This window comes from Ictidomys tridecemlineatus, chromosome 1, assembly GCF_052094955.1.
Source record: "Ictidomys tridecemlineatus isolate mIctTri1 chromosome 1, mIctTri1.hap1, whole genome shotgun sequence".
In the NCBI taxonomy this organism is placed as follows: Eukaryota; Metazoa; Chordata; class Mammalia; order Rodentia; family Sciuridae; genus Ictidomys; species Ictidomys tridecemlineatus.
The window spans coordinates 4,124,500-4,137,349 of NC_135477.1; the positions used below are offsets into that span (position 1 = coordinate 4,124,500).

Genomic DNA, 12,850 nt, shown 5'->3' on the forward strand with positions numbered 1-12,850 from the left:
TCACACAGGGCTGAGCAGTGGGTCCTCCCTCTGCCTGTTCACCAAGCACTTGTTAGCAGCACCTCCTGGCCCTGTTCAAGGGCAGAAGCCTGAAGCCAGGAGGATGGGCTGATGCAGGATCTGCCAGGTGGCACTTGGTTACAGAGAGGCCATTTCCTTACCATCTCACCCTCTGAAGTTGAAACGGCCCCAAACACAGTCTCCAGGAGCCCTTATTTCCTGGTGCCCCCAGCATCTACCTGTAGGAGTTTTCTCTCAGCACGAGCACATGAATGAACGGGGACTCGCAGCAAGAGGGGAGCTATGTGGGTGCTGCACTGAGAAGTCTCTGAAAGTTAACCAGCCTCCCGCATCTGACAGTTTGTCTTGGGAATGGCCCAGGGGTGGCACAGCTAACTGGCCAATTTTCCAGGATTAATAATCCTCTAGAGCATGAAGTGCCTGGTATTCACCAGAGACCAGCATCCTGATGTTATGACACCCATGGGACACCTCCCGAAGCCCCCACCCACCACATCCTGGCCCAGGCTCCTGCCGTTCACAGGGAGTCTCTGAAGCAGCCAGAGAACACCCCAGGGTCCTGGTTTGGGTGACTCTCGCCCCGCCCTGGGGCTGTTGGGACCAGCCCACAATTCCTGCCTGGAAAGGTTCTAGCAAGAAGGAGCTCAGGCGCAGGCCCTGACAGGCTCCGGGTGACTGTCCCTGGGTCCTCGCCTCCCCTCCCTCCATCAATCATGAGATGCCAGCCTCATTTCACAACGTGCTCCTCAGGAAGTGGACGCAGGAGACCACAAGCAAAGTGCAAGCAGCCGAGAAAAAGGAACTCTCTTGAGAAATGGTTTCATCTGGGCTCCGGCAGGCAGCACTGAGTCACAGGAGGGACACCCACGGAAGGAGGCCCAGAGGAGGATCAGAGAGCAGGGCCAAGCCCTGGGCAACAGCACGTGGGGGACATGGGGGTGGGGGTCCTCCAGCCACAGCTTCTGCACTGGGCCTGTGCTTCCTGTTTGGAGAAGCAGCCCCGGGAAGACTGCCTGAGTGGGTGGCCAGTCACAGGGGTCCTGGGCCCGGGGAAGGGTGACCTGCTGGTCTACAGTGTGCCCAGGGAAGGAAAGGCAGCATTCTGGGCCCTGCTTCCTTCCCGTCATTCTTTCCATGAGTGACAGAGGATGAGGCGGCAGAGTCACTGTGAGAAGGCGTGGTACTGCCCAGCCCTGTCCCTCAAAACCTGAACAGAAACCCCTACGCCATTCCGACCAACCCGAAGGCCGGAATCCGTGACTAAGGCTTTTTCCTGTGCGTTTCAGGTGGAAACCCTTAGGAAGGCTTCCGCCCTGGCTGCGCCCCCAGGACCCGCCATTTCGCCTGAAAGCTCAGTTCCCCGAGAGTCCTCAGCATGCCCACGTGCCCTTGGGGCCTGACCATCACCTGCCGTGCAGGAGAGGCCTGGGCAGGGGCTGGCAGGACAGACATTCCTCCCATGCAGGCCCTTCATGCTGGACATGCTGGGACACGCTCTGCCCACAGGGTTGCTCCACTGAAGAAGCCTCCTTCGGGCTCTGGGTCCTTCTTCCATTTGGAGAACAAGCTCTCTACCCCCACCAGGTCCTGCCTGGGCCACAGGCCTCCAGGGGCTCCGCGGCCCTCCGTGGCCCTCCGAGGCCCTGCTCCAGCCTGATCCTGGCATCTGGGAGGGAGCCCATCTGTCGGGGGGATACTGAGGAGGACTTGCTGCATTCGGTGGGAGGCAGCTCAGCCGTCCTCTGTGGTGGCTGGGGTCCCCTTCCTCCCTCCCACGTGCATCTCTCATCTGCAGGACAAGCAGGCGACGGTGCTTCCCCGGTCTGAGGCCTTCCACATCCACACCCCACACATACCGGTCTCGATTCTGGAATCCACTGCTCCCTGTGGGGAGACAGCCCTTGGCCAGTGCTGGGTTGACACCTGGGCCAGTTGTTTGTGTGTAGAGCAGGGCGGCGAGGGTCCAGGAGTATGGTGAATTTATTTTAAGATGAAAGTGCTGTAAGTCCCTGAGTGTTTTTCCCTGCACTACTTGCTAGAAGGGACGGACATGGCAAAGGATGGGGAGGGACAGGAACTAAGCCCGAGGTGGGGACTCACCTCTTTTCTTTCTTTCAGGTTGGTCAACATGACGATGGTGGCCGACTTCTGCTCCCAGACCATTCTCCAAAAGTCGTTCACAGTCTCCTGTTTAGGGCCTGAGCCCGGAGGACAGGTCCAGAGTCAAGGGCATTAGCAGAAGCCCCTGGGCCCTAGCCTGGCTCCTGCTGGCCTGCACAACTGCACTGTCCTTCCTGGGCACAGCACAGCTGGTTGGGCATTTCAGACCCTGAGATGCCAGAGCCAGTGTCGGCCATCCCTGCCTGTCCTGCATCAGGACACCCAGGACACCCAAGTGAATGCCGGCTGCGTTTGGATTCTTATATTCATGGTCATTAAAGGGGTATTTAGAGGAGGGCTGGGTCTAATGCTGCCCTTCAAAGTGACCTGTTCATTTCTCAGAATAGCAGGCCCCTCCAGAACTTCTGATTCATAAAAGACGCGCGCGCGCGCGTGTGTGTGTGGTGTGAAATGGGGGGAGATTGCAGGTTGATGACTCACCTTCTACTTCTCATCCACCCCCCCCTTTGGTCAAGATCTCAATCTCTTAGCATAAAACTGTCCAATAAGATGTGAACAAAATTTAGAGTGTCTCTAGAAGAAAGTCTTCTGCCCTTTGGCCACTTCCTGTCCACTAAAGACACAGTGCCTGCAGGTGCACCAGCCATTTTGTGACCTTGAGGCTGGGAGCAACAAGAGAAGGAGAGCAGGGCAGAAAGATGAAGCAGCCCCTCCCTTGAGCTGTTGTCCCAGCCTTGGGCTGCCTCCCCCGAGGTGCCTGCTCATAGGAGAGAAAAACATGCTTTTATCTCTTTTTAGCCAATGTTTGTCAGGTCTCCTGACACTTTGGGCTAGACATAGCTCTGATCCTCTGTGCGTGAATGTGGGTGGGTTTCTATTTCCCAGGGAATCTGGGTTATGACAAGCTTTCCAGGTTATTGTCATAAACTGTGAATTTTGGGACCCACCTATAGATTCTTGGCCCAAGAGGAGGAAGTCAGGGAACTCTAGTTTAGCTCCCCTGATACCCACTTCGCGCAGCAGGGGCGCCTGCAGAGCCAGCATCTGCTGGAGGGGAGGGAAGCTGGGCCAAAGGGCTCAAGTGCAAGACAGTGTTCAAGGCTGAGAGCGTGATTCTATGGCCGAGTCCTCCTGCCAGGGGCCTTCATCTAAGAGGCAACTCCGCCCCCTGCCCCCAGCCTTGGAGCTACAAGGAGACCAGGGAGAGAAAGTGAAGGGGGTCCAGCCCACCAAATGTGCCGGAAGAGCAGCAGTGGGCTGCTGTGGGTTGTGTGTAGATGGTGCAGGTGTGGAATAGACTGGTGGCTGTCTACACGCACCCACGGTGTGCACGGACATCGGACATGCCTGCTAACCATAGCAGCACACCACACACACACACACACACACACACACACACGCAGAAAAATCCAATATCGATGACTGGTATCTTTGGCAGGTAGACAGTCACATCATTTTACCTAAATAATGCTCAGAAGTTAATTTAGTAAAAAGCTTACCTTGAGCTGCTATAAATTTATTCTTCTCTTTGTAGCCCTAGAAAAATAAAATCAGATTTTTAATTATTCAGAATGATCTGATGAAAAGATCTTAGTGTCATCAGAAAGGGAATCCGTGTCACCACAGAGGATGTGACAGATAAAAGTGAGGAGAGAAAACTCACTAGCAATTTCAGAAATGGCAAAAGCTCTTCTCCTGGGTCCCCTCGATGGTGTTTTCTTCCTGCCGACTTCCCCAGACACCCATGCACATAAGCAGGACCTTGGACATTTGTATTTTAAAAATCGGGGCAAAATTTACAAATCCTTTTGAGTCCTTGTATTTAAAATGTGAATTTTATAATTTATATTAATGATCTTTTAGAGATCGATTTAAACAAATTTTAATAATTGATTGTATATGGTTTCACCATAATTTATTTAACCAGTCATCACTGAACCAGCTGGTTCTTGTGTCATGGGATCAACACGGCTGTCATGTGGTTATCTCTGTTACTGTCTGGTGTGACCTGCATGTTCTGACTTCTTGACAGCAGGTTCCTGGGTGCTGGTGACTCTGTGCCCTTGGTGCTCTGTGTGGCCAAGTGCCCAGAAAGGCCATAGAAGAAAATGCCCCTGTCATGACTCAGACTCAGTCCAAGTGCCTTGGGCGCTGGTTCCCCGGCCAGGGGGTGCAAAGCCGCGTGACTTACGTCTATGTAGGAGGCGTTGATGTAGTCCGAGCCGGGGATTCCGTCCACTTGGCTCAAAATTACCCTGGAGTGGTCATCTGGAAAAACCAGACAAACCCGTGTAGTCAGGGGAGGGACCTGCACTTCCTTCACCTGAAGTGTTAGCGCCAGCAAGGACCCGACTGGGCGGCCCCCAGCGGTGCCGGGCAGCACAGGCGCATTCTACAGCTGCCGTGGGGCTGCGGGCGCCCTGAGGCTGCAAGGGCACCTGCTCTGGGCCACCTTGATTCCCACAGCTGTGGGATGACAGCAGTGGGACGTCAGCGTTGGGTCAGGACTGCTGGGTGAACATGGACACAGGCATGACAGAGCACGCTGGGGCCCCTGCCAGCAGATGACTGGGCACTGTGGGCCCAGCATTCACAAGTGTGGAGCACACAGGAGAACCTCAGGACAGGACTTGGGTCCACCTTCGCAGGCTCTGCAGGGTATCTGGGAGCTGGGAGCTGGGTGTGGGGTTCGGGACCTTGAGCCCCACCCCCATCCCTGGCCGTCTGCAAGGGCACCTGTCTGCCCTGGGCTGGAAGCAAGCAGGGCTCACGCAGGCCCAGCCCGGCCTGAGCTGGAGTCCAGCCTGCTGGGGTGGGCTTTCCAGAGTGGGAGTGGATGGGGTGCTGTCTGTGTGTACATGCATGTGTGTGTGTGTGCGCCATTTGCATGCTTGTGGAGGGGTGTGTTTGTGGTGTTTCCTGTGGTGTGTGTGTGTGTGTGGTGTGAAATATGCTGGGATGTCAGTGTGAGCTGAGTGTGTCATGTGTGGCCCATGTATACGTGTGTGGTGTGTTTGTGGCACACTCTATGTGTGTTGTGTGTGAATGTGTTGCATGTGTGTGCACTACATGTGTGCTCTATTGCGTGTGCTCTGGTGTGACGTGTGGTGTTGTGCGCTCACTGGGGAGGCTACAGCCTTTGTGGGCCCCGTGACTTCTGCCTTCTTGGGCCTTTGGTTCAGAAAAAAGCGAAAGCTGTCCTCCTTCCACTGTGTGAGAAGTTAGTGAGCAGGCGGCTGCGACCGAGGCTGGACTCTGCAGCGTGTCTGACTCTCAAGGAACTGGGCCATCTCCATGGCCCTGGAGGTGCCACCCAGCCTGGGACCCAGCCCACGTCCATCCGAGTGTCCAGGCTCAGGCGCGGTGAATGGGTGACACTGCCGCTGCTCCCTTTCGTCCTCCTCCTGGGGTCGTGGTGGCTGTGGTGTTGGAGCATGGCCCCGTCTCACGTCGCATGCTGGGGTCTGAACTCACAGGAAGTCTGTCCACTTGGCCAGTGCTAGAGGCCCTGACCCCTGTGCTTGGGCTTCATGGTGGGGCCAGATCTGCCCTGCTGCTGGCAGAGGGAGTCATGAAGCCCCAGGGACAGTCACAGTGACACGCAGGCGGGGCGTTCAAGCCCAAGCCCGCAGCCATGCCAACCTCACCCCCTCGCTCCTGCCCAGCCTGACAGCCCAGTGGAAGCAGCGCTGGCGGAGCACGTGCAGGGCTGGCTCAAAATACCGTGATGACTTACACTGGAGGACGGTTATAGACCAGCAGAGGGAAAATAGCCTCTGGTTAGATTTAGCATCTTGCAGCTTCTATGAGCTTCCTGTTTTTTATTCTAAAAAGTCACACTTCACTTTCAAAACATTATTTCCAAAAATCATCAGCCTTTGGCATTTATTCCAGAAAAGGAGACCCCTGGAGCCTTTCAGCTAGTGCAAGTCCCGTCCCCCCAGGAAGACCTTGACCTCAGCTCCTGGGGTCGCAGAAGGTGCAGGAGCTTCAGGGGCACCTTTTAACCTGGTATGAGCTGCTCCAGGCTTGGGAAGGAGAGGAAAGGCAGGGTCTCCACTCCCCTCCCCCACCAACCTTTGCTCCCACCCTGGGTGAGAAGGGGCCTCACAGCTTGGCCCTGGCAGCAGCCCTGAGAGCCCTCTGTTGTCCCAAGACCCAGCCGCTATCCTGGCACCAGCAGGGCCCTCAGGGGCACCTCTCTCTCAGCTGAATGCCAGGGACAAGGTCTCCAGCCACCCTTCCTTCATCCTACCTCCCACCACCCGTGTGAAACACAGAACTCCCTGCAGCACCCCTAGCCCTGGAGGGCTGCCAGCACCCAGCAGTTCCTGTGGAGGGGCCTCCTGGGCAGGGTGGGGTGGGGAGGACCCCCGGGAAGCTCAGCCACCTGTCCAGCACCTGCTGCCCTTCCTTGCCTGGAGGAAGGCTGCTTCCTTTCACAGTGCAAGCTGCTGGGAGAAGAGCAGCAGGAGAGGCCCTGCCCATTCCAGGCAGGACTCCCAGGGGAAGGGTGTGCCCACTGGCCAGGGTGCAGGAGATTCCCATACCTGGCCACCGACTCTGGTCCCACAAGATCCCCAGGAAATACTCTTGATTAACAATGTAAGTGTGCTTTAAGCAGCAAGGGTTCAGTGATTAAGAGAGAGGACAAGAGTCCTCACACAAGAGAGGCCTCTGGGAAGGTGCTTGGTGCTGAGTAGGTCCTTCACACACATGAGCAATGCAGCATCAGTTGAGCTGGTGGACTAAGGTGACTAAATGAGAAACGGATACTCATCTTGACCACTCTGATTTCTATTGGACATGTATTACTCTGAAGAGCCTGACTCCTCCTCTCGTGGTCACGCTTTCCTTCAAACTGTGGAGCCACGTAAGTGCCTCCCATCCCCCCACCCCCATCTTGGATTCCTTCAGTTCTTCCAGCAGCAGGTCCTCTGACTTGGTCTCACTCTGTGCCCAGAATCTGACCCTGGACCCAGCCCCCCTCACAGCTCAGCTCCCGACCTGGGTCTCCCCAGGCTGCCCCCACAATGAAAGACTACTTGATTGTCTAGTTTTAGTTGTATCGGGGGCTCACACAGGGCTCTGTCAAACCACATATGAACCCCAGGCATGTAAAATGGGTAAGGATAATTCTAGAAACGCGGGAGACCCGTCAGCACAGAGAGGACAGGCCACAGAGCTCATACACACAGAGTAGATGCCATTCTACCCTGAAACTGCATCTAGGAGCAACAGGAAGCCCACCATCATGAGTTCCCCGACCCCATGGGGCACTTCCCAGGAGCGTGGTCTGTGGGCCAGGAGGAGGTGGGCCACGAGGATTCAAACTGCATTTGGTGGAGTCCTTGCAGACTGCTGCTCCATTGGCCCGGCAGGAGGGGTCCAGACTAGGTGCAGGCTGTCACTACCAGCCTTGCAAAGGCTGCTGGGAGCCTGAGGGTTTGGGCTGGCACGGCCTAGACAGCTGCAGCAGATCATGAGAAGCCCTGTGCTGAGCTGACGCACCCAGCTCTGACACTATCCCTGGTCCACAGCCACCGTTAGCTCTTGGGGTAAAAATTGGATTCTAAGCCTTCCCACAAAGATCCAGACCCTGATAGGTTTCTTATTCTGTTACTTCTGTCCTTGGTCCAGGACCCTACAGAATGCTGGGGGTTTTATGCTTGTGGCCAAGAGCACTGAGTCTGAGGGAGAGGAGCTGTCCAGGGCACCAGCAGGCCTAGAGGGGGCCTAGGACTGATTCTGATAGGAGGGGCTCTGCCTGGTGATGCCCAAGACCAGGCGCAGCACCCCTGCCCTGCCTGTCCCCGGGCATCCAGGCCTGAACAATGAACACAGGCTTAGCACCAGATCCCGGAGCAGTAATGGGGCCTGATCCTCCTGCAGGGAGACAGACCCAGAGAGGAGAGCTGCACTGCTCCTGGTGTGAGTGGGGGTACCTACTGCTGAGCAGCAGGATGCTGCGTTTGCTGGACAGACACAGCCACTGGGAGCTATAAGAGAACGCCAAGTTTAGCCTAGACAGCACCAACCATGCAAAATAAGTAAAATCTTACTGGGAAGGATGTTGGGATATCTGTTTTTCTCTCTGTTTTCTTCTTTATTTGCCAGTTCGAACGTCCCTTGTATGTGTCCAGATGGCAACGACTGGAAGAAAATGCAGAGTGGGAGCTAAATATGATGAATCCACCTGTGTCCCCCAGGGCTTCCCTGCCAGGCACAGGAATCAAAGGCACCTCAAGCCATCCTCCTCTGCCCATCATCCATCTCCGCTTCAGACCCTGTATGGGCACAGCCCAGGCGTCCTCCCCAAGGAGGGATGGAGTGACCAGGGAGAGCAAGGAGGGCTGAGAAGGGATGCCGTGACTCAGGGGCGGGGCTGAGAGGAGTAAAATGACCCAGGGAAGTGGAGAGGGAGGTGACCACAGACACAGCCCTGGCTTTGCTCAGGACTCAAGGGGTCTCTGTGCACCAGTGAGGTCACGGCTGGGAGCTTGTTCCAAGGTGACTCTTCAGCCCTTCCTACCCAGACCCAGTGAGCCAGCTCCTATTCTCCAAGTTCCCCAGCGACTTGGTTCAGGGCCCACTGGGGTTTGGGACACACCCCTTCACAAGGCCTTGGTCCCAGATGAGGAGGGGGGTGTGAAATGAGGACCAGGATGCTAAATCCGATGACAGCATGGCAGGTGTGTACGCAGGCCTCTGAGCCCCTAGTTTCTACTCCCCGGAGCCACCACTTCTGGTTCTGGGCTGTCTCCAGCTGTGCTGTTGCTCACTATTGGGACACATCCCACGTACAGGGGCGCCCCTCCTGGTGCACAGTGTGAAAGAGCATGCTGAACCCTGAGTCACGGCCTCAACACCAACCTGCCCACTGGCTGGATCTGGACTCTACTGAGTGCTTAGGAGGTGCTGGCACCGTGGGGAGCTGGGCCATCCTCCCTGTCTGTCACAGCTCCCCTATTATCAGGTGACTAGGATCGCCCCTGTGGTAGGGACCAGGTCTGAAATTCAAGGCAATGTGGTTGTGGCTGTGTCCAGGGTCACCAGGCCAGCGTGGGCTCGACCCAGGAGCCTGGGGCCGGCTCGCAGTGCAGCCTCAGGTTAAAACCACGCTGCCCTGGGCTTGCTCACACTTTAGATCAAGGCCTGAGCCCCCTCCTCTCAGCTAGATGCTTCTCCAGTGCAGACTCTCTTACCCCTGGCAAGTGCTCCCAGGGTGCCATCAGCCACCTTTCCTCCACTTTGGGGCTGCTATACCCTGTAGACACAGGCAGAAGCTCCTCCTGGGGCAGCGTGGAGGGTCCAGCACGGTGGGCACCTCAGTAGGGCCAGCAGCAATTCTCAGCCTTACCCAGCCTCCGACCCCTGTCCCTTGAGTGCCTCATTCTTGGTCAGGGCTGACTGAATACTCCCTCCTTGGGCTTACCTAGATGTTGGGTTGGTGACGACACTTTCAGGTCTTCTCTTTCTCTACCCTCAAAAGCTGTTTTGCCCCTAGCGCTGGACATAAAATCCAGGTGAGAAGCTGGAGCCCGGGCACAGGGTGCAAAGCACTTGGCAAGATGACAGAAGGAGCAGACAAGCACCGTGGCCTTCAGGTGGCAACAATGTGTCAGTTGTAACAGGCTGGGACAAGAGCGGGCAGCAGAGGAAGCTGCTCTCTGGGCAGAGGCGGGAGCTCGGAGCTCTGCAGCTCGGGCGCTACTCCTCTGTAAGCTTAAAACCGCTCACCAAACAAAGTCTACTAAAAATAATAAATTGACCAAAAAAAAAAAATAAATAGAGAAGCCTCCCTCTTCCTTGTAAGGCAAGTGGCTGTGGTGTGGTGGCCAGAGGGGTTTGGTGGGGAGGAGGGACCCAGTTGCTGCCCAAGATTTGAAACCTGGAGATGGGGCTGTGCTACCTCAGCCAGCCTGTGACAACTTGGCTCACAGCTGGGGGCGGGGGGGGCGGCTGCCCAAAGGCAGGGCTGAGAGCTGAGGGGCATTTGCCCTGGGCACACATTTTAAAGGGGCACCCCAAAAAACTTAGGAATCAGAGAGAGAACAAATATTTTGAAAAATTCAGGGCTGGGGGCAGAGCTCAGTGGTAGAGGGCCTGCCTAGCATGCAGGAGGCCCTGGGTTCAATTCTAGCACCAGAAAGAAAAGAAAAAAAAAATCCAACCTGATGTACAAAATCCACAGTGACCAGAATAACAGACTTAATTAATGACAGAATCAGTAACTGTGTATTTACTGGAGTCTGGGACAAGAGGAAAAGATCTGTCCCCACTGGTCCTCTCCTTGTCTATAATGGTGCTGTTCTGTTCATCATAGATCTCTTGTATTAATTTCAGTAATTTTAAGTGATGCATCAAAACATGACTTAGCCTGACTATTGAGATTTTAGGTGTGTTCTTAGACTTCGCACCCAGGGCAAGAGCCTCTCTGGCCCCACCCTGGCCCCCTCCAGGCGTGGCCCTCACTTTTGTGATGGTGCCAGAGCTACTGGTTCTGACTCATGACCCTCCACCAGGGAGCCAGCCACCAGCCTCCTGCACAAGGAGAAACCAAAGTGGAAGAAGAAATGGGACAAGAGAGGGGGAGGAGAGAGTCTAGCTGCAAACATGGAGAGTTATTTTGAAAATGGAGAATTAACTTCTCTTGTCAAGCTGAGAGATTGCAAAACAATAGTGCTTGGAGCTGTCTTTCAATATGACCTAATTTCTCAAGAAAAAAAAAAAAGAAAGACAAAGGGGGGAAGGGTACATTTGGAAATAATAAAAAGGAAGCAAGATCAAGGCAGAGGAGGTTTGTGCTACAAAATTTACAGTAGAGTTCAAATTCGCCATCACCTTTCTGTATAAAAAGTCACTGGTCTGCAGCAGTGTGCGCGCCAGCTCTGGATACAACTGGGCCACATGGGGCTGTTCATGAAGCCCATCGTCCCAGCAGGACATTTGAGCTGGAGGTCGCCGAGGCAGGATCCATCCCTGTGCCCCCTTCATAGATGGTGGAAGCCGGCTTGGAGGAGGTGAAGGATGTGCCAAGGCCAGGGTGCAATGGCTGGGCCAGAGACGGGCAGCAGTCCCACTGGCTCAGCACTGACCCTTTCAGGCTCAGCACTCAGCATACAGCCATGCACATGAAGCTGAGGATGCTCACGGCAGAACTCAAAACGCATGCAGGACAGTGAGGGGCCACGTCCCAGGCAGCACTGCCTGAATGTGCATCTGCACCTGTCTGTCTGACTATCTGGATATGTGCAGCGAATTCAAAACTCACAGCACATTAAATTGTAAAAGTCAATGACACTTGAGAAGGCATCGTTAAGTCTACGTTTGTGTTTTCTGGTGGAGAGTTAATTAGTTTGCCCCCTTGGGGACTGTACCAGTTGGTTGACCCATGGTCCTGGCGAGCCGTGGCCTCACTGCGTTTATGGAGACCATTCATCCCAAACAGCAGGAGCAGGTGAAAACCGCAGGACTCTCTGCACCCCACATGCAGCACAGCCATCAACAGGCTGAGCTAGTGTCTCCTAAAGGCAATCTCTGGGACGGCTTGGTCAGTGCTGGGTGGGGACTCAGAAGAGGGACATTCTCTACTCCAATCAGAAACTGTGATGGGATGGCTGGGCGCTCCCTGGCTTTCAGCATGAAACCACTGTCCTGTGTGGGCTCAGGCCCCGGTTTGCCACAGTGTGGAAATAAAGGTGTTTTTGTCTCACCCATTTCAGAACTCGGCTTCCTGAGCCTCAGACCCAACCATAGCACCTTATAATGGACAATGAGTGCCAAGGAGGGGAGCTGCCCCAGGGACCAGGTTCCCAGACCCTCCGCCCCAGGACTGTGTTCTGACTGACCTGCCAGGTCACTAGTCCTCGGGGGATGGGCCCTGGGCACTCCCCACCACCTGACAGGGCAGCAGGGACCTCCGCACTCACTGTGAACTCCTCCCGGAACCGCTTGAAGTCGTCTGCCGAGCGCAGGCGGATCTCCTCCTCCAGGTGCTCCAAGGGGATGGGAAAGTACTTCTTGGGCCCCGAGGGGGACCTGCTCAGTAGCATCACTCTCTGCTGTTCTGTGGATCAGAAGGAACAGGGGCCACTTAGCCCCATTCCCAGGGCTGACTCATTGGCCAGATCCAATGACAACATTCCCAAAGAAGTGCACAGCTGGAGGGGAACCGACCCCCAAATCCAATGCAGCCCGAGGCTCACCAGGGCCCTGAGCAGCTGAATCAAACATCTGCCTCCTGATATGAGTCCTCTGCTAGTGATGGCAGCATCCCTGATCTTGCTGTCCATGGACATCATGGACAGTGTGTCTCCTACCCACTCGCCCCACTCACTCTCCAGCTGCCCATGGCCTGTCCTTCCCTCCAGCCCTGCTCCTCCCCAGATGGCCAGAGCAGCTTCATGCTGCAGCTTGGGTTTCCAGGTTTGGAACTAGAGAGAGCAATTATAGGGTCCGGAGCAAGCTCGACGAGGGGCCTGGAAATCCACTAAGGTATGCACCTCTTTTGGCTTTCTCCTCTTTGTAACAAATAGGCCTGCTCCCCCAGATCCGTAAGCTCCAAATAAGAGAAGCTGTCCTTGTCTAAGGAGGAGGGCAAAAGTGTGGCATTGCAAAGGAAAAGGGCGAGCTGCAAGGGGTACCGCGCAGGACGCTTCCCCAAGCTCAGAGTGAGACACAAGAAGTCAGGGGCCTGTGCTTCTCC

General features: G+C 55.4%; 1 protein-coding gene across 5 annotated transcripts in view; it reads right to left on the reverse strand.

The window, feature by feature from the left end:
* Ptpre (protein tyrosine phosphatase receptor type E) overlaps nucleotides 1-12,850 on the reverse strand; it is a 129,136-nt gene that overhangs the window by 17,190 nt on the left and 99,096 nt on the right. For all 5 annotated transcript variants that reach the window (XM_078024284.1, XM_078024278.1, XM_078024273.1 and 2 more), the window contains 5 exons: nucleotides 12,075-12,211; nucleotides 8,205-8,295; nucleotides 4,334-4,410; nucleotides 3,642-3,678; nucleotides 2,122-2,219 (listed from right to left, as the gene is read on the reverse strand). In XM_078024284.1, the coding sequence (XP_077880410.1) occupies nucleotides 2,122-2,219; nucleotides 3,642-3,678; nucleotides 4,334-4,410; nucleotides 8,205-8,295; nucleotides 12,075-12,211 (440 nt within the window). The remainder of the gene's footprint in view (nucleotides 1-2,121; nucleotides 2,220-3,641; nucleotides 3,679-4,333; nucleotides 4,411-8,204; nucleotides 8,296-12,074; nucleotides 12,212-12,850) is intronic.